At 42.5% G+C, this 19,690-nt stretch overlaps 1 protein-coding gene across 1 annotated transcript in view; it reads left to right on the forward strand.

The window, feature by feature from the left end:
* Positions 1 to 19,690, forward strand: part of LOC115079084 (scavenger receptor cysteine-rich type 1 protein M130-like) — a 257,001-nt gene that overhangs the window by 65,354 nt on the left and 171,957 nt on the right. Inside the window, exon 2 of the mRNA XM_029582122.1 lies at positions 7,417 to 7,725. Coding sequence (XP_029437982.1) covers positions 7,417 to 7,725 — 309 coding nt within the window. The remainder of the gene's footprint in view (positions 1 to 7,416; positions 7,726 to 19,690) is intronic.

Genomic DNA, 19,690 nt, shown 5'->3' on the forward strand with positions numbered 1-19,690 from the left:
CTACCACCCAGCAGCCAAGAATCAGAAGCATATGCCCTCTCCCGCTCTTTCTAGGAGGAGGATGTAAAAAAGGCTCCACAATTTATCATCAACCTTGCAAAATCATTGTCACTGCTGCTACCCTAGTGCCCCCAGGGAAGACAATGGTACCCAAATGTCTCCAGGAGAAACTGATAAGATGGGCTCATGACTTTCACCTCACAGTGCATTCTGGAATAGTCCATACTCTCAATCTGCTTCAGCACCACTACTTGTGGCCACAGGTGAAAACTGGTATGAAGAGCTATGTGGAATCTTGTCCTTTCTAAACACAAAGTAAAACTGCTTGTGCTTGACCTTGGAGGCTGTTACTGCTGTTGCCAGCCCCCAAGGAACTCTGGACGCACCTGTACACTTATTTTATAATGGACCTCTCACTCTCATATGGCAACACCATGATTTTTGTTGTGGTAGACAGATTCTTTAAGATGGCATACTTTGTTCATCTCCCATGCTTGGTTTCTGCTCTTGAGATCGCCTGTCTCTTTGTTCAACATGTCTTACAACTACATGGACTACCCTCTCACATTCTATAAGACAGAGATGTTCCGTTCATGGCCTGTTATTTGAGGAATATTTGTACAAAATTTGTCATTCCCTGGGTCTCACCTCAGCCTACCACACACTAGGAAATAGCCAAAGAGAATGAATTAACCAGGTCCTCATGACCTTCCTTTTGTCTATATGTCAATGAGAGCAATATGATTGATCCATGCTTCTACTCTGGGATGAATATTCACAAAATAATCATTAGCGCAATCAACTCCTCGCCATTCTATGTAGTTTATGACAAACACACATGGGTTCCACTGCCACTTTCTCTTTCATTATCTTGTAGGGATGTGCATTCATTTTAAACAAATGTGACATCTGCAACAAATAGGTCCCTATTAGTTTGATTTGGGGGTCCGTGAAACGCATGGCGATCCCCCCACGATTGAAACATATCATATTAGTTTCATTCGTTTGGTTCACAGTGCTTTATTAGCAGCCTTTTGAAATTGGAGAAGGTCATGTGGGAGTATCCATAGCAACAACCAGCCCTTTCCTGTGAGTCATAAGTGAATTCACAGACCTGTCATAGAGTGGGTCAGACAGGTTGGCAAGGAGAACAGAATGCCAATGTATCAGAGCAAAGCATTTTTCTAATTCAGCCAATCGCTGCTCTCAGTGCTTTGTTATTGTTATAATTTGGTAGTGTTGTGGGCCCTTGGTTGCAGCAAGAGATGGTTCCTCCTACAGGCTGCGATAGGCTGGCTCTATAGCACACACACAGAGTCAAAAGAGTCTTTATTATACAGCCGATGATGGGAATAACCTGAGGAGCAGGCAGAGAGCCCCTGCACAGAGGAGTGTGGTCCCAGAGGAGTGGTCTCATCAGTACTCTGCAGCATCATGGTTGTGGAGGTGTACTCTCACCAGTAGAAGACAATTGTAGATCCAGTAGTGTGGTCTGCAAAGAAGGGGGTGCCGTGAATCCATACTGTAGAAGGTGAGAGAGAGAGACAAGCTGGAAAGGTGGTGTACTCACTCTCTAATAGTAGGCTGAAGAAGAGAGGACCTCCGTGGAGCGGAGGCACGGGATGAGGCAAGGTCCCCAAGGAGCAGGTAACTTAGGCATCCTGAGCTGGAAGCAAACTGACCTTGAAGGGTAAATCCGGAACGTGGCAAGGTCCCTGAGGAGCGGTTACCTGAGTCATCCGAGGCAAAGGTACAGAGTGAAGGTGTCCATAGCATGAGCAAAATCAGCAGGAAGGGAATCCTTGCTAACTGATAGCTGGGTTAGTGAATGGAGTTTAAATATCTGTAGGTAGTGATGTCATGCAGCAGGGACACCCCCGAGGTTCCCGCCATGATGCACATAAAAGGAGGGCCAGCGCATGTGTGCCCTAGGTGATCCCAGAAGGAAAATGTTGAACTGAATCGCCCATTCTGCTCTGGGGATGCCAGGGAGGTCGGCTTGAAGAGGCGGACACAGCTATCTTGCCTACTGGAGTAGAAAAAGGCAGAAAAGAGGTGAGACAGAGCACAGCCGTCTTCGACTGCCGGACGCAACAGTCCCCCCTTCTTAGGACCCCTCCCAAGGGGTTTTGGTTTCCTAGGATGTGCTTGGTGAAAACGTTGAATCAGGTCTTTCTCAAGAATGTTGAGGGCAGGCTCCCAGGAGTTCTCCTCTGGTCCATGTCCTTCCCACAAATTTAAGTACTCCCAGTGTTTACCTCTCTTACACACGTCCGGGGCATCGTTAACTTTGTAAGCAATATCTTCCTCAGAATCTAGAGGTACTGGATCAGGAGTCTTGGTCAAAAATTCGGAAAGGATGAGCTGTTTCAAGAGTGTCACATGGAAGGCATTGTGTATTTTCATAGAGGGAGGCAATTTTAAACTTTAAGTTGATGCTCCCAAATAGAGAAGGGTCCAATGTAACATGGCGCGAAGCATGCAGAGGGTAGTTTGAGGCGAAGGAACTTCATATTGAGCCATACTTTGTCTCCTGACTGAAACTGGGGTGCCACTCAGTGATGAGCATCATAAGTCTTCTTGGCCCTCTGCCTTGCTTTAAGTAGTAGGTCCTTGGTTTGTCTCCATAGAAGTTGTAGCTCTACCACAGTAGTTTGAGCAGCCAGAGAGGCTACGAACAGAGGCAAGGGCAGTGGAGGTAACGGCTGACGACCATAGACAATTTTGAATGGAGTTGATCCAGTGGTGGAAGCAGGCTGGGAGTTCAAGACAAACTCATCCCAGGGAAATAAATCTGCTCTATTGCTTTGCCTTGAGTTCACATAAGAACGTATGAATTGTCTGAGCGTCTGATTCATTCTCTCCGTCTGTCCGTGGGATTGCAGGTGATAAGCTGAAGTTAGATCCAACGAGATGTCAAATTTTTGACACAGATCCCTCCAGAATTTAGAAGTGAACTGGACACCTCTATCTGACAGGATGTGTTTCGGCATGCCGAGTAGACGGAAGATGTGTTCCATGAACAATTTTGCCAGTTCAGCAGCTGAAGATAAAGTTGGCAGTGACACGAAGTATGCCGTTTTTGAGAAGCGATCATTGGAAGGTGATAAGTCCACCACAAAGTCAGTTGCAATGTGTGTCCATGGTTCTTCAGGTACTGGCAAGGGTTGAAGGAGGCCCCAGGGACATCCGGCCAGAGGTTTTTGTCTCATGCAGGTAGCGCATGAGGCTGTGTAAGCTTGTTTATCTGCCTTCATTGTGGGCCACCAATAGAAGTGTTGTAGCATGGATAGCATTCGGGCTTGACCAAGGTGACTGGCCAGGCAAGAGTCATGTGCCCACCTTAATAGCTTTTTCCTCATACCTCAAGCCACCACAGTCTTACTGGCTGGCACTGCATGAGTGGCGGCCAAGACCACTTTCTCAGGGCTGATAATGTGGCGAGGTTCATCAGGCACGTCTTCTGGTAGAAATGAACGTGAGAGGGCATCTGCCAAGACATTCTTTTCCACAGGATGGTGTTTGAGCAGAAAGTCAAATTGGTTGAATGGCCACCTGGCTTGCCGATGATTAAGCCGCTGCACATGACACAGATATTCCAGGTTCTTATGGTTGTATACACCATTATTTGGTGTTGGGCCCCTTCCAAACATGGAAGCCACTCCTCAAAGGCTAACTTAATAGCTATCAGCTTTTTATAGCCTTTTCCATAATTTCTCTCAGCTGGATTAAAATGCTGAGAGAAAAATGAGCATGGAAAAAGAGTAACTGTTATCGCTGTTCTGACTTAACACAGCTCCCACGCCAATATTGTAGGCATAGACTTCAACGATGAATGGGCGAATAGGATCGGGGTGGTGAAAGCAAGGTTTTTTTAAGAAGGTCACTTTGAGAGTCTGGAAGGCCGCCACGGCCTCAGGAGACCACTAGAAGGGTTGGCCCCCTTCCTAGTCATAGCAGTTAGTGGAGCAGTTAAGGTAAAGTAATGCTTAATAAATGAGTGATAGTAATTCGTAAAGACAAGAAAATGGCAGAGTGCATTTAATCCAGGAGGTTGGGGCCAGTCTTGGATGTTTTTGGTCTTTTGAAGGTCCATATGAAACCCTTCTCTGGAAACAATGTAGCCAAGGAAAGGCACAGATTCTTGGTAAAAAAAAACACTTCTCAAGCTTTGCACAAAGGTGGTTGTCACGTAATCTTCGTAGTACCTTTACCATATCTGCCTGATGTGTCTGAATGTCATGAGAGAAGATTAAGATGTCATCTAAATATACCACCACGAATTCGTACAGCAGGTCTCACAGAATTTCAATCATCATATTTTGAAATACCGCTGGTGCATCACACAGGCCGAAAGGTCGAAGTGTCCGACACAGATATTAAAGGCGGTTTTCCACTCATCCCCATGACAAATTCTGACCAGGTTGTTGGACCATTTTAGATCCAGCTTGGTAAAGATCTTGGCCCCCTGGAGTCTGTCGAACAGCACTGAAATCAGTGGTAGTGGCGATCCTTGATGGTAATTTCATTGAGATCTCTGTAATCAATACAAGTGTTGTATTTGTAGCATTTGTGGACCCTTGGTCGGGTTGGTGATGACTCCTCCCAAGGGGGGGAAGCCCCGTGGGCAACCAACCTGATAGGCTAGACTCAAGAAACTGACACAGCATAGGCAAGCATTATTGTACTGTGGTACTGGAACTGCATGGCCTGAAGGTCCAGCAGTGTAGATGTCCAGAAAGCTGCAATCTCTGTAGGTCTTGGAGGCTGCGTAGAAGTACTCACAGTAAAGTGGAGGAGATTAGGGATGTGAATTGGGCTTCGGACGATTGAAAATATCGTCAATATTTTCAAAATCGTCAGAAATCGGGGGCTCCCCCAAAACGATAAGAAAACCCCATGATATTGATCGTGGGGGTTCTCTTATCAGTTTGGGGGAGGGCGGGAAAAACGGCACACAAAAATAACCCCTAAACCCACCCCGACCCTTTAAAACTAACCCCTTAGCTTCCCCCACCCTCCCAATGCCCCCAAAAACATTTTACAGGTACCTGTTGGTCCAGTGGGGGTCCCAGGAGCGATCTCCCGCTCCCGGGAGAGATCTCCCACTCCGGGCTGTCCTCCCGCTCCTGGGCCGTCGGCTGCCACTAATCAAAATGGCGCCGATGGCCCTTTGCCCTTACCATGTGACAGGGTATCCGTGCCAGTGGCCGGCCCCTGTCACATGGTAGGAGCACTGGATGGCCTGCGCCATTTTTAAAGATGGCACCGGCCATCTATGGTGATTCAGGGTCGAAGAGTACCATCTTTTTTACCCACAAAAAAGAATCCCGCACCGGCAGGTGATTTGGAAGGCCTGATAAACCCCTTCTGAAGGTTATTTTGTATATAGGCCAACATAGCCTTAGTCTGTGCTGCAGATAGAGGGTAAACTCTTCCTTTCGGAGGTTCAGTGTTGGGCTTCAGGTTTATGGCACAATCATAAACTCTGAGGTGGAAGCACAACCGCTGCTTGTTTAGAGAAAACATCTTGAAAAGATGCACATTGAGGAGGCAAGCCAGGCAAGGAGGGTGTGGTAGGCATGCAGATGAGTGGAGAGACTTCAGCAAGTCAGGACCCCACCGGGATAATTCCAACATGGCCCAGTTGAACCATGGCATATGGTCTTGTAGCCAGGGCAGTCCGAGCTCCACCCGATGCATTGCAGATTTGTACCATGGTCTCTCTATCTAGCTTGGCGCACTCTCTACCTAGCTGGCATCATTAAAACTTCACTACAAGTAGCTGTGCTGTTCACACAGCTCACTGGGCATCTTAAACTTCCCCCTAAACCCCAACTCAGCACACAAACCTCACCCCGAATTACTAGAGTCACCTCTTACAGTGGTATAAATAGTAGAGGTGTGAATCGTGTAATCGATCGTCTTAAAGATCGCTTTTGGCTGGGGGGGAGGGAAATCTGATCGTCGAGTTTTTTTTTTTCTAAAAATCGTTAAAAATCGTAAATCGGGGGAGGGCGGGAAAACCGGCAAACCAAAAAAACCCTAAAACCCACCCGAACCTTTAAAACAAATCCCCCACCCTCCCGAACCCCCCCAAAATGTTTTAAATTACCTGGGGTCCAGTGGGGGGTCCTGACGCGATCTCCTCCCAATCTCTGGCCACCACTGCGTTGAGAAATGGTGCTGTGGCCCTTTGCCCGTATGACATAGTGAGGGCAAAGGTAGTGCCGGCGCCATTTTGAAGATTGGCAATACGGCCCGCGTGCAGGAGGTCGCTCCCGGACACCCGCTGGACTTTTGGCAAGTCTTGTGGGGGTCAGGAGGCCCCCCCCAAGCTGGCCAAAAGTCCCTGGGTGTTCCAGCGGGGGTCCGGGGGCGATCTCCCGCACGCGTGACGTTGGGAGCCAGGAAACAAAATGTAACCGGTGCTACCTTTACCCTCACTATGTCATACGGGCAAAGGGCCACCGGCGCCATTTCTCAATGCAGCGGTGGCCAGAGATTGGGAGGAGATCGCCTCGGGATCCCCCCACTGGACCCCAGGTAATTTAAAACATTTTGGGGGGTTCGGGAGGGTGGGGGATTTGTTTTAAAGGTTTGGGTGGGTTTTAGGGTTTTTTTGGTGTGCCGGTTTTCCCGCGCCCTATTTAACGATACAATACAAATGCCCCTGACGATAAATCAGGGGCATTTGTATTGTATCGCGTATCTAACGATTTTGGACGATTTTAAAATTATCTGACGATAATTTTAATCATTCAAAAACGATTCACATCCCTAATAAATAGGTCATAAATCAATAACTATCTGTAGACTGATTGATTCATTCATGATCTGTCTTTCAGGCAGGAAAAATCCCTGCTTGTTCCTGCCTCTTTTTTCATTAATGGGGGTTTGCATTTTTTGTTTCATTTTTTAATTTTAATTTCAGATCAGCCAGTGACACAAACCAAATTAAAGATTAAGGGAGTACATTTTTAAGATTTTATACTCTTAAAACTGTTTTTTACACATGTAAATGCATTTTACCCATTTAAGTGGGCTTTTGAAAATTGCTACAGTATATGCCATTGAAATGTCCATAAGTTTTACCATGTTAAGTGCAATTAATGTGGGAAAATGGGCTTTGAAAATTGTTTCAATCGTATGTTATATTTACATGCATGGTTCCTTTGAAAATTCCCTCCTTAATGAACTGATATCGAACCCTATGGCCACAAAAAGAATGAAAAAACCCCAAAATGAATACTTTTCCAGTGCACTTCCCTAATAAAGAATGATGTTATGTCTTCTGTCTGCAGCTGGATTCCCTGAGTCTGTGCTTGCTAATGCTTCTGCTTTATCCCAAGTTACCTAACTCAGACAAGGGAAGATTTATTTTGCATTAATGCTTTCTCTCTCCCTCCTGCTCAGCTATCTCTGATGTGAGACTTGTAGATGGAAACAGCTCCTGCGATGGAACCTTGGAAGTCTATCACAACCAGAAGTGGCATCAAATACCTGAAGGAGATTTTTTGGTGGATTTAAGAGCAGCTGAAGTAGCGTGCAGTCAGCTTGGATGTGGTCATTATCAACGCATACTCAGCTTTTCCTCTGCCAGACTTGATTCTCTGCCCATTCAATGCACTGGAGAAGAAAAGCATCTGTCCGAGTGCCTCTCCTTCATGGAAAGTCCCTTCAGTTATACATCACGACCTCTTGGAGTGAAATGCTCAAAACCAGGTATCGTAACACATTACCACAGATTAATGAACTGGAGAGGGGAAATATATAAAGATGAGAAATAGGAATCAGAACCTCACATTCTATAATCCCATCTCTAACAATAACAATTGTGCTGCTTTGGGGAATTAAATTTATCCCCCAGTGACCAGGGCCAGATGTACACATAAGCATGTGCCAAATTGTGAAGGTGCACAAACACAGGGCTCCCTGCTCTTGCTCTGTCTCCTGGGACCTTCTCTCTGCAGTGCTCGCTGGGGAGAAAACCCTAGTCCTTGCCCTATGGACAGCTCTGCTGGTGCTTCAGTTCTTATCCCAACACTGCCAGTGACTCTGTGTAGTCTTAGGAAAGTCCCTTCATCTCATTGTGTAGCTATTTACATTTATTGTATTCATTTTCAATAATATACAAGTGTCAACATTGAACAAGAATCAGAAGTAGGATGAGGCTGTGTGGTTTGCTCCTCCCATAGGCCCAGATATCTCTCCAGACAACATCTCTTAATCCCTCCTATTACTTCCCTCCCTTTTTCACCCCTCCCCTGGGTGGCACAGTACACATGAGCTATATATATGTATGTGTATATATATATTTATATGTGTGTGTGTGTGTGTGTGTGTGTATATAGGGATCTCTGATGGACATACCATTTCAGGTACTCACTTTCTCTCTCACTGGGCCAGTCTCTCTCACATACACATTTTGGACCTCTTTTTTGGCCACTATCTGCACAGCAGTCTCTTGTTCTGCTCCTGGCTCCGAGAAATGCCAGAGGCACCACAGGGCTCTGGGGAAGTGCCGGCAACACCACATGGCCTCTTCATCTGCTGCCGGCAGGTGTGTGTGTGTGTGTGTGTGTGTGTGTGTGTGTGTGTAGCTGGAGAAGTGACATGCTGGTGGGGTGTCCACTCCCTGCTATCAGAAGTGAGGTACTGTTGAAGAAAAGGCCGGCAGCATATCTATCTATCTATCTATCTATCTATCTATCTATCTGTGTGTGTGTGTGTGTGTGTGTGTGTGTGTGTGTGTGTGTGTGTGTGTGTGTGTGGATGTACATACAATATATTGGATCTAGGCTTTAAAGAAAAACATGTGAGTACCTGAAATGGTATGTCCATCAGGGATCCCTAAAATAGGATAAATAACTCCACACAAATGTTTTAAATGATTTAAAAGATGCTTAATATAGAAAGCTTTATTAGACATAGGCAAAGAATATCAAAACTATTCAAAAGATAAAACTGGCAGAATAACATACACACATACACTTATCTCCTGTCCTAGTCAATCATTCACACCACTTCTAATCTCTCTTTATTAATTTATTTTATTTATTTAAATCTTTTCTATACCGTCATTAAGATAGGTACCGTCAGAACGGTTTACAATAAGACACAGAAAATTAATGATAATAGAATCTGTCAGATTACATAGGTGCCATCAGGTTCGGTAACATAGTTTGTTATCAATATTATTTGTTAGGTGTGATAAATCATGACCAGTTCTCTCTATCAGTTTAGAGTACAAAACTAGCTTTATTATTGTGATTTATTCTTTAGTGATGTATTATCAATTAAAAATTACACACTTAATGATTACTACCGTGTGTGTGGGTGTTCAGTTATTCATTCCTTGCACATCCCTAGAGTTTTGCATATATAGCGTATATAAATATCTACTTAAAACATTACGGAAATATATACTGAGTGCTTTTAATAAACAATAAAACACTTGTAATAGTGCTGGAGCTTCAAGATACTTTGTGAATTGCAAATGAGTCACATCACAACATTTGGACTGAAAGCAGGCACTGAAGTCTGCTCCAGATCCAGTTCCATCAGAGATAAGAAAAGGCTTCCAACACTCTAACAAGACATTGGAAATGCTGATAATTAACAACAGTTGAAGTTTTGAGATACTGAAGAAGTAGAATCAACAACAAGAGAAGAAGGAGCAATTTTCTCAGTGGAAGGGAGTGGACAGTGGAGTGCCTCAGGGATCTGTATTCGGACCCTTACTTTTCAATATATTTATAAATGATCTGGTGTATGAATATGGCCAGTACAAGAGACGTCAGAGCCGAGAAAACAAAACTTAAGAAGACTGCTTTCCTGGACACTAACAACAAGTGCAGATGGCAGAATAAGTGCCCCTAGTAACAAAGCATGTACACATGCAAAAAGTAACAATTGGACAAGGGATAAGGGGAGGGTAAATACAGACACCTGGTGATTGGCTGAAGGTAAATCCTTATAACACTTTGCACAGGCAGTCTAGCTCTGAGTAGGTTTGAGCTTGCACCATTTGCTTTGTAATGCTTGCTACTTCTGAAGAAACCACACCTTTCTTCATAATAAACTTCACTGGTTGACTTTTAAAACTGGTCTTTCTAGTCAGAGGTTTATATTCATATGGTGCCGTGTGACTGGGATCCCTGGAAGCCCTGATCAAGCCTCCATGGGACGTCCATTTCCGGCAACAGGCGATCAGTGGCTCCCCACTGATGCCGTCAGTCCCAGCACTTTGGGCGTGGTTGGAGTTGGTTAGCAGCACCCATGAGTGTGCAAACGGGGACATGACATGGTCTGGTGCCCGCTTTATTTCTTAGCCTCCTCTGAGATGTCCTTGGGAAGCAAAAATAATGGGAATGGAAATCACTTTATGATGTTTCCAGTATTCAGTTACCATCCAGATATGGGAAAGCACAGTGGATATTGGCCCACTCCATTGTTGCAACTTGGTGCACCCATAGACCTTACACAGTATTGCACACTATAGCTGTAGGCAATTCCTCTTGCTTGTCACAATCTTCCCTCAACTATACCATGAAAGCTCAAATTATAATTTCCTATTGGCCCAATTCCTCTGAAACCCCAAACTTTACCGGTTGGGAAGGTGAGCCTTTCCTCTCCCTGAGAAATAGTCTAACTCCCCCAAGTTTGTTTGTCTGAAATGGATTATACTGGCTATGTGGTGCCTATGCACATTCTTCCTTCCAAAGGGATGGTTTGGAACCTGTACTATGGGAACCATTCATCCCTCATTTTTCTTAATCCCCCTAAATATGGGTTAACAACTAGGGATGCCCCTGTATAGCACCTATTCTAGCCTCAGAAAAAAGCATGACCTTAAGATAGGTAACTTGAAGGATGATGAATGGCTCCCAGAATGTATCGTGGCTTATTACGACCTAGCCTCCTGGGCTCAGGATGGGTACTTGCCAGGTTCTTATGACCTGGATTGGCCACTGTTGGAAACAGGATGCTGGGCTTGATGGACCCTTGGTCTGACCCAGTATGGCATTTTCTTATGTTCTTATGTTCTTAACAGAACTCCAATGTATATGTTAAATCATATTATAAGACTGCAAGCTGTTGTTGATATAATTACTGATGAAACTGTAAAATCACTGAGAATACTAACTTCACAGCAAAAGGGTTTCTGGAATGCCATTTACTAGAACTGTCTAGCGTTAGATTACATACTACCTTCAGAAGGAGGACTATGTGGCATATTTAATCTCAGTAACTGTTGTCTTCAAATAGATGACAAGGGTGAAGTAATTGATCCCTCGGATCATGGTTCTCCAGGTTAGGTTCTGTATTCAAAGTTTTGATTGGCTCCATGTGTACAATTGCCTTACTGGGACTTGTTGTCTGCCTCTGATTGCCAAGCCTTTGTATCTGCATACGAAGATGTCACGATCAAGTGTCTGAAATGTTGGTAACTCAGACCAGCGCACGGATCATGTTAAATCAAGCTGAAACCTTGAACCTGATGCTCCTGGATTCCAATGACATTAACGCATCATTCCCCACCACAAATAATAGCTATCTGCGAAAAATGAGCACATTGGTACGAGGATGAGTAAGTCTCTAGCCACTAAGGAATAGCCTTGGTCAGGTGGAACAACCTAAGACAGGTGATGTATGATGCAGATAAGTGTGAAGGTTTCCTAGGAGAAACTCTTCAAAGAAGAGAATGTATGAATATGGCCAGTACAAGAGACATCAGAGCTGAGAAAACGAAACTTAAAAAGACTGCTTTCCTGGACACTAACAACAAGTACAGCTGGCAGAATAAGTGCCCCTAGTAACAAAGCACGTCCACACGCAAAATTAACAATTGGACAAGGGATAAGGGGTGGGTAAACGCAGACACCTGGTGATTGGCTGAAGGTAAATCCTTATATCGCTTTGCACAGGCAATCTAGCTCTGAGTAGGCTTGAGCTTGCACCATTTGCTTTGTAATGCTTGCTATTTCTGAAGAAACCACGCCTGGTTGACTTTTAAAGCTGGTCTTTATTGGTCTTTCTAGTCCGAGGTTTATATTCATAGGAAAGAAATGCAATGAGTGAGGTAATCAAATTTGCAGATGATACAAAATTGTTCAGAGTAGTTAAATCACAAGCAGAATGTGATACATTGCAGAAAGACCTAGTGAGACTGGAAAATTGGGCATCGAAATGGCAGATGAAATTTAATGTGGATAAGTGCAAGGCGATGCATATAGGGAAAAATAACCCATGCTATAATTACACAATGTTGGGTTCCATATTAGGAGCTACCACCCAAGAAAGAGATCTACGCATCATAGTGGATAACACATAGAAATCGTCGGTTCAGTGTGCTGTGGCAGTTAAAAATGCAAACAGAATGTTGGGAATTATTAGGAAGGGAATGGTAAATAAAACAGAAAATGTCATAATGCCTCTGTATTGCTCCATGGTGAGACATCACCTTGAATACTGTGTACAATTCTGGTCACCGCATCTCAAAAAAGATATAATTGTGATGGAGAAGGTACATAGAAGGGTGACCAAAATGATAAGGGGAATTGAACAGCTCCCTAAGAGGAAAGAATAAAGAGGTTAGGACTTTTCAGCTTGGAGAAGAGACGGCTGAGGGGGGATATGATAGAGGTGTTTAAAATCATGAAAATTCTAGAACGGGTAGATGTGAATCGGTTATTTACTCTTTCAGATAATAGAAAGACTAGGGGGCACTCCATGAAGTTAGCATGTGGCACATTTAAAACTAATCGGAGAAAGTTCTTTTTCACTCAACGCATAATTAAACTCTGGAATGTGTTGGCAGAGAATGTGGTTAGCGCAGTTAATATAGCTGTGTTTAAAGAAGGATTGGATAAGTTCTTGGAGGAGAAGTCCATTACCTGCTATTAATTGAGTTCACTTAGAAAATATCCACTGCTATTACTAGCAATGGTAACATGGAATAGACTTAATTTTTGGATACCTGCCAGGTTCTTATGACCTGGATTGGCCACTGTTGGAAACAGGATGCTGGGCTTGATGGACCCTTGGTCTGACCCAGTATTTCATGTTCTTATGTACTTATGTTCACTAAATGCAGTCCATGGTATCATCATAAGAATAGTTATGAACCAAACTTTCCCCTGAAGAAGTCATTTCCATGGTGAAACAGAGGCCTTTGTAGGGACAAAGAGCACAGGTATAACAAAGTCTATACGGAATATGGAATCATCATTGGGACAACACTCCTATGAAACAATTACAAAGTATCCTTTCTTGTGGACTGTGATTCAAATATATCCACTTTTTAATGAAGGTGTCAGTCATGTGACTCATTTGCACATATATATATATATATATATATATATATATATATATATATATATATATATATAAATCAAAAATGAAAGACAATATATTATCTCCTCATGTGCTATATCTATTATGAGCAAAAAACCCCCGAAAAGAAGCTAAGGGGGAAAAAACAAGCACTCTTGTTTACCAATAAATCATTCCAGAAATATGGTTTTCTTCAAATTGTTACTGTTTTATTACAACTTATGAAAATGTAAATTTATCAATATTTCATAGAATCAATCCCTAATACATCATTAATTATTTAATTTGCACCTAATAACAATAACCACTAGATGATCTTTTAAGCCCAAATGATCGTAGCCCTCAACACTATCCTGCTTCTTACCTCAATCTTACCCTAAATGGACAATACATTTCCTAAATATGTTAATGTTGTGATTGGTCCTTTATGATGGAAACACCACTATAAGTATATGGTTTTAACTCTTGGACCTCTCAAGTCACATTGCTATCTTCTTTTATCAGTGGTGTATTCCATTCAGATGGTTTTATCTTCTGTCCCAACAAGGACCTCGTTTCGCCAACCTGGCTTCTTCAGGGGAATTTACTTGATGAGACCAAACATCAACAGGAAATTATCACTTCCACCTCGTATTTCTATAATACATGAAACAGTGTTGAGATAAGCTACACTCCCCATATCATAAACCCATATATTTAAAACATATAATATATCCACAAAATACATGAGCATTATCAAATCTTCTTTGGATCATTAAGCATATATTGAATCTTTATGTGCTATTAAATATATTAAATAATTCATTATGTTAAATTCATATGTTACATATATAATAAAAAACTTTATACCGAACACACTCCTACCTGAACATAAAGGAGTGGATCAGAAAAAGCACACTCAATTCACTCTGGCTCAATAGCTCCCATTAGTTTGTTTAAACAAAATCTCACAAATGCAAGTGTGCACCTATGAAATAATTCATAAAAAAAATTTGTTCAAACCACCTTCTCCCGATTTGTTTAAATACTAGATTTTTTATACTGTTTTAAATAACACTTTTATTTTAGTCCGGTATCGTCTTTAGATGCTCCCACATTGAAATGACAACTTTATTACCTTTCTGTAACATCCAAAGCCAACCTCCACATGTGTCAACCATGTATTTTTCCGGGGTCTTTGAACCCCCTAAAATCACACCTGTAAATATAAGACTGCAAAATTTGTATCCAAAATATTCATGGATTTCCACCAAGTTAAATATTCAAACCCTCTCTTATATAGTAGAAGTTCTACATACCTTATTCCAAATTGAAATGCCCAATCTTTAAAATGGAGTCATGCATTCAACTAACGCTTCAGTGTTACGCTATCATGAACAACATGGGGTAAACCTTGTAGCGTATTGGTTTGATTCAAAAACTATCCCTGCTATCCGTTACCATTACCAGTTTCCACAAATGCTGAAAACAAACAGAAAACTTACCTAATATTTCACAACAACAATCTCCTTCTTATATTGCAGAAAAAAGTAACAGCGCTCACCTTTTCCGTCTTATAACCGCATATCTCCCTCAGTACTGCTTCATAACGAGGCCGTCACTGCCGACCTAGCCATTTATACTCCTCCCCTCACTCCTAATGCATCCAATCCTATAACACGTTCCGGTGAACGTCCAATCACTCCACGTCTCTGTTAAGGCACGAATCCCTGTTCCCGATCAATGTCTCCCATTGCCAATTCCTCCTCTGTCTACCCAGCATTCCACCAATACCTGCCCAAAGTTTATTCACAATGCTAAAAACTTATATGTATTTTAATAGAAATTATTTCTGTCCCCATGTTCACACTCAACAATACTAACGACTTTTAAAGTACCTGTTGCCAATTAGTGTCCCCAAACCTGACATTACCGCTAACTACCCTAAATAATTTTAGAGTTCAGCTTGTCCTAACTAATCCTCTTATCTGATACACATCCAATAAAGCTTAAAAGTCTATTTATAGCTAATCTAACTAAAACTCCTATTAGCTTCACACACTCCATTTACATACAACAAAGACCATTTACAACCGGAGACCCAGTCAAAGGAGGTCAAAATGCCCCCATATTGATCATGCATTCATACAGCAAGAATACCACATCATGACCAATTACCTCATAACCTTTGAATACTACTGTACTAATCATTCCTATCAATTTATGTGAACGCTTCCCATTCAATCATTACATTGAGCCCCTTCGGCGCTATTGTTTGCCTGTAATAGATAAATCTCTGCTCAGTTTGTCGTAAATCCTGGGAAATATGTCCACCCCTCCGATTTTGACGCTGTTGTAAAATACAAAATTTTAGTTGCTCTTCTGTATGTCCATAATCTTGCCAGTGTTTAACCAACGGAGATTCAGTTTTACCAGTGTGTATACAACTCCTATGTTGTATAATACGAGTACGTATAGGCAGTTTGGTTTGACCAATATATAACTTATCGCAGGGACATATAATGACATATATAACCCTGTCTGTACCACAGTCAAAATGTTTGCTTAGAACCTGTTTGTAAGGCATAGTGGGATGCTGGAAACTTTGTGTTACTAGGACATGCTTACATACAGAACAACCCTGGCAAGTAAATTGTCCAGGTGTTTGTTCTGTATCTCTCTCTGATATATCTGAGTGCACTAATAAATCACGTAAGTTATGTCCTCTGGTTCGAGCAAAAAGAGGTCTACTTTGTAAACATTCATGGAAAGTTAAAACATGCCAATGTTGTAATATAATATCTTGGATCTTGTGAGTTCTTTGAGAAAATGGTAGTACACATACTATCCAGTCATCTTCAACCCGATGACGGGTTTGGAGTAATAATGCATGGTCTGCATATAACCCTCGTTTGTATGCTTTCTTTATTGTTTTGAAAGGGTAACCCCTTGCCAAAAACTTATCCCGCATTGTTGCTGCTTGTCTTTTGTATTCTTCAATATTGACACATAAACGTCGTAGTCTAAGAAATTGACCTACTGGAATATTTGTCCGAAGATTCTGTGGGTGGAAACTATTAAAATGTAACAAATTATTGCGGTCAGTTGATTTAACAAAAATCGATGTGACAAATTGTTGGTTCTGTTTAAACACCTGCAGATCCAGAAAAGAGACGGACCTTTCATGTACAGAAAAAGTAAATTGTAAATTTGAATCCAATGCATTCATCCATAACTCAAACTCAACAAGGGCTTGTAACGTATCTGTCCAGATAAAAAATATGTTGTCTATAAAGCGAACCCAAAAAGGAATACTAGACCAATAAGTTGACGAATATATATACTTTTCCTCAAAATTGGCGACATACAAACAAGCTACAGAGGGTGCCATGGTGGCTCCCATGGCCGTCCCCTGTATTTGCTGATAGTATGTTTCCTTATATCTGAAAAAGTTTTTTGTTAAAGCTATCCGTGCTACTTGTGCGACCTGTTCAATAGATCCCTAGAAACAGGAGTGGTGCCGAGTGATTGGAGAAGAGCGGTGGTGGTCCCTCTTCACAAGAGTGGGAACAGAGAGGAGGCTGGTAACTACAGACCAGTTAGCCTCACTTCAGTGGTGGGAAAAGTAATGGAGTCACTGTTAAAGAGAGAATAGTGAACTATCTACAGTCCGGAGAATTGATGGACCAGAGGCAGCATGGATTCACCAGAGGAAGATCCTGTCAGACAAATCTGATTGACTTTTTTGACTGGGTAACCAAGGAATTGGATAGAGGAAGAGCACTCGATATCATATACTTGGATTTCAGCAAAGCTTTTGATACGGTTCCGCACAGGAGACTGGTGAATAAAACGAGAAGCTTGGGAGCGAGTGCCGAGGTGGTGACCTGGATTGCAAATTGGTTGACGGACAGAAGACAATGTGTGATGGTAAATGGAACCTTCTCTGAAGAGAGAGCGGTTTTAAGTGGTGTACCGCAAGGATCGGTGTTGGGACCGGTCCTGTTCAATAACTTTGTGAGCGACATTGCGGACGGGATAGAAGGTAAGGTTTGTCTTTTTGCGGATGACACTAAGATCTGCAACAGAGTGGACACGCCGGAAGGAGTGGAGAGAATGAGACGAGATCTAAGGAAACTGGAAGAGTGGTCGAAGATATGGCAGCTGAGATTCAATGCCAAGAAGTGCAAAGTCATGCATATGGGGAGTGGAAATCCGAATGAACTGTATTCGATGGGGGGGAAAGGCTGATGTGCACAGAGCAGGAGAGGGACCTTGGGGTGATGGTGTCTAATGATCTGAAGTCGGCGAAAGAATGCGACAAGGCAATAGCTAAAGCCAGAAGAATGCTGGGCTGCATAGAGAGAGGAATATCGAGTAAGAAAAGGGAAGTGATTATTCCCTTGTACAGGTCCTTGGTGAGGCCTCACCTGGAGTACTGTGTTCAGTTCTGGAGACCGTACCTTCAAAAAGACAAAGACAAGATGGAGGCGGTACAGAGAAGGGCGACCAGGAAGGTGGAAGATCTTCATCGGATGACGTATGAGGAGAGTTTGAAGAATCTAAATATGTACACCCTGGAGGAAAGGAGGAGCAGAGGTGATATGATACAGACTTTCAGATACTTGAAAGGTGTTAATGATCAAAAGACAACGACAAACCTTTTCCGAAGGAAAAAAATCAGCAGAACCAGGGGTCACGATTTGAAGCTCCAGGGAGGAAGATTCAGAACCAATGTCAGGAAGTATTTCTTCACGGAGAGGGTGGTGGATGCCTGGAATGCCCTTCTGGAGGATGTGGTGAAGACCAGAACTGTGAAGGACTTCAAAGGGGCGTGGGATAAACACTGTGGATCCATTAAGTCAAGAGGCTGCCAATGAAGAGTGGGTGACTCGCCAGAATGATGGCTACTGCCTGGAGTCAATACCCTTATTAAATAAACATACACAGGCTTACGGTGACTCCAACATCGCTCTAAGCTTCAACAGCAAGAGGAAATGTGGAAAAAAGGATTCGCACTCACAAAGAGGGGAGTAGCTGGCTTGTTACGGCGGTTACTACCCCAAATCAAATAAGCCTGATACTTCACTTTCAATGCATATACAGCAAAGTTCTCTGATTCAACGGCAGGGGAGAAGAAAAACTGATACTTCACACATCCAGCAGAGCTCTCTGCTTCAACGGCAGGGGAGAAGAAAAGAGGGTTCGCACTCACAAAGCGGGGAGTAGCTGGCTTGTTACGGCGGTTACTACCCCAAACCAAATGTGCCTGATACTTCACTTTCGATGCACATCCAGCATGGCTCTCTGCTTCAACGGCATGGGAGAAGACTTATACGTCACGCATATCCAGCATAGCTCCCTGCTTCAACGGCAGGGGAGAAGAAAAACAACCAATAAGGGCTAATAACATAGTCTGGGTAAAACAAATAAGCATGGGTGCAGCTTGCTTATTGCGGCGGCTACTACCCCTAACGAATCAAGCTAGATATTTCACTTGGATGCAGCTCCATCACTGCTCTCTACATTAAAGGTGGGGGTGGAAGGGAAATTGAACCAAGAGCTAAGAGAAACAGATAAGTATGAGAGAAAATATGTGTGAAGCTTGCTGGGCAGACTAGATGGGCCATTTGGTCTTCTTCTGCCGTCATTTCTATGTTTCTATGTTTGTGTAATTTATTTATTTATTTATTTGTTTGTTTATTTATTTATTTAAAAGTTTTTTATATACCGCACATAAGGGCACTTACGTGTCCGTCTAGGCGGTTTACATGCTTACATACATAATAAAACAAAATTTACATACATAATAAAACAAAATAGTACATAGGAATAGCGGTATCAGAAAGAATTTAGATTGGGTTCAGAGTATTAAATTAGGTTCAGGTACTATATTTGTATGCATCATTAAATAAGAAAGTTTTAATCATCTTTTTAAAGTCATTTCGATTGGATGTCATCCGGATATGGTCTGGTATAGAGTTCCACAAAGATGGGCTGAAGACTGAGAAAGCTCTTTTCCTTGTTAATGCTAAGCTGGTAGTTCTGACTGACGGAATTTCTAGTAAGCATTTGTCCGTTGATCGTAGTTGTCTTGTTGGTTTGTATATGTGTAGCATAGAGCAGATCCATACAGAAATGGGATTGTAAAGCAAGTTGTGGATGGTGGTTAAGATTTTGTATTTTATACGATGGGTGATGGGAAGCCAATGTAGGTGCTGTAATATCAGGGAAATATGTTCTCTCTTCGGTAAATTGAATATTAGTCTGGCGGTGGCATTTTGAATAAGCTGAAGTGGGTGTAATGATTAGGGGTGTGCATTCGTATTGAACATAAATGTAAAACGCTACTTTTTTTTTTTTTTTAACTTAA

Source organism: Rhinatrema bivittatum, chromosome 1, assembly GCF_901001135.1.
Source record: "Rhinatrema bivittatum chromosome 1, aRhiBiv1.1, whole genome shotgun sequence".
Classification (NCBI taxonomy): Eukaryota; Metazoa; Chordata; class Amphibia; order Gymnophiona; family Rhinatrematidae; genus Rhinatrema; species Rhinatrema bivittatum.